Here is a 413-nt window from a genome sequence, read left to right on the forward strand (position 1 = left end):
GGAGTTATATGCTGAGAAAGTGGCTGCTCGAGGACTCTGTGCTATTGCTCAGTGTGAATCTTTGCGTTACAAACTAATTGGTGGACTGGCTGTGAGAAGAGCCTGTTATGGTGTACTCCGTTTCATCATGGAGAGTGAAGCAAGAGGATGTGAGGTTGTAGTGTCTGGAAAACTTCGTGGTCAGCGAGCCAAGTCTATGAAGTTTGTTGATGGCCTCATGATTCATAGTGGAGAACCAACCAATGACTATGTTGAAACAGCAGTTCGTCATGTTTTACTAAGACAAGGTGTGGTTGTATAATCCCAGGAAAACCAAAGGGACGATCCACTATGTCATATGGGCCTTCCCATGGAGAAGACAACTTAGGAGACTTAAAGTCACGTCTGAGAGCCGGGTAAAATGTGGTCGGCGA

The 413-nt window shown here is 45.8% G+C and overlaps 1 protein-coding gene across 1 annotated transcript; it reads left to right on the forward strand.

Moving 5' to 3' along the window:
- Window positions 1-7: 7 nt before the first annotated feature.
- LOC111084853 (40S ribosomal protein S3-like) lies at window positions 8-336 on the forward strand (the record flags this gene model as incomplete). The annotated part of the gene is made up of 1 exon (XM_022381347.1): window positions 8-336. A coding segment is annotated over one exon (294 nt), but the record flags the coding sequence as incomplete, so codon positions are not given.
- Window positions 337-413: the final 77 nt, after the last annotated feature.

The sequence above is a fragment of the Limulus polyphemus genome, unplaced genomic scaffold (genome assembly GCF_000517525.1).
Source record: "Limulus polyphemus unplaced genomic scaffold, Limulus_polyphemus-2.1.2 Scaffold202972, whole genome shotgun sequence".
NCBI classification, from domain to species: Eukaryota; Metazoa; Arthropoda; class Merostomata; order Xiphosura; family Limulidae; genus Limulus; species Limulus polyphemus.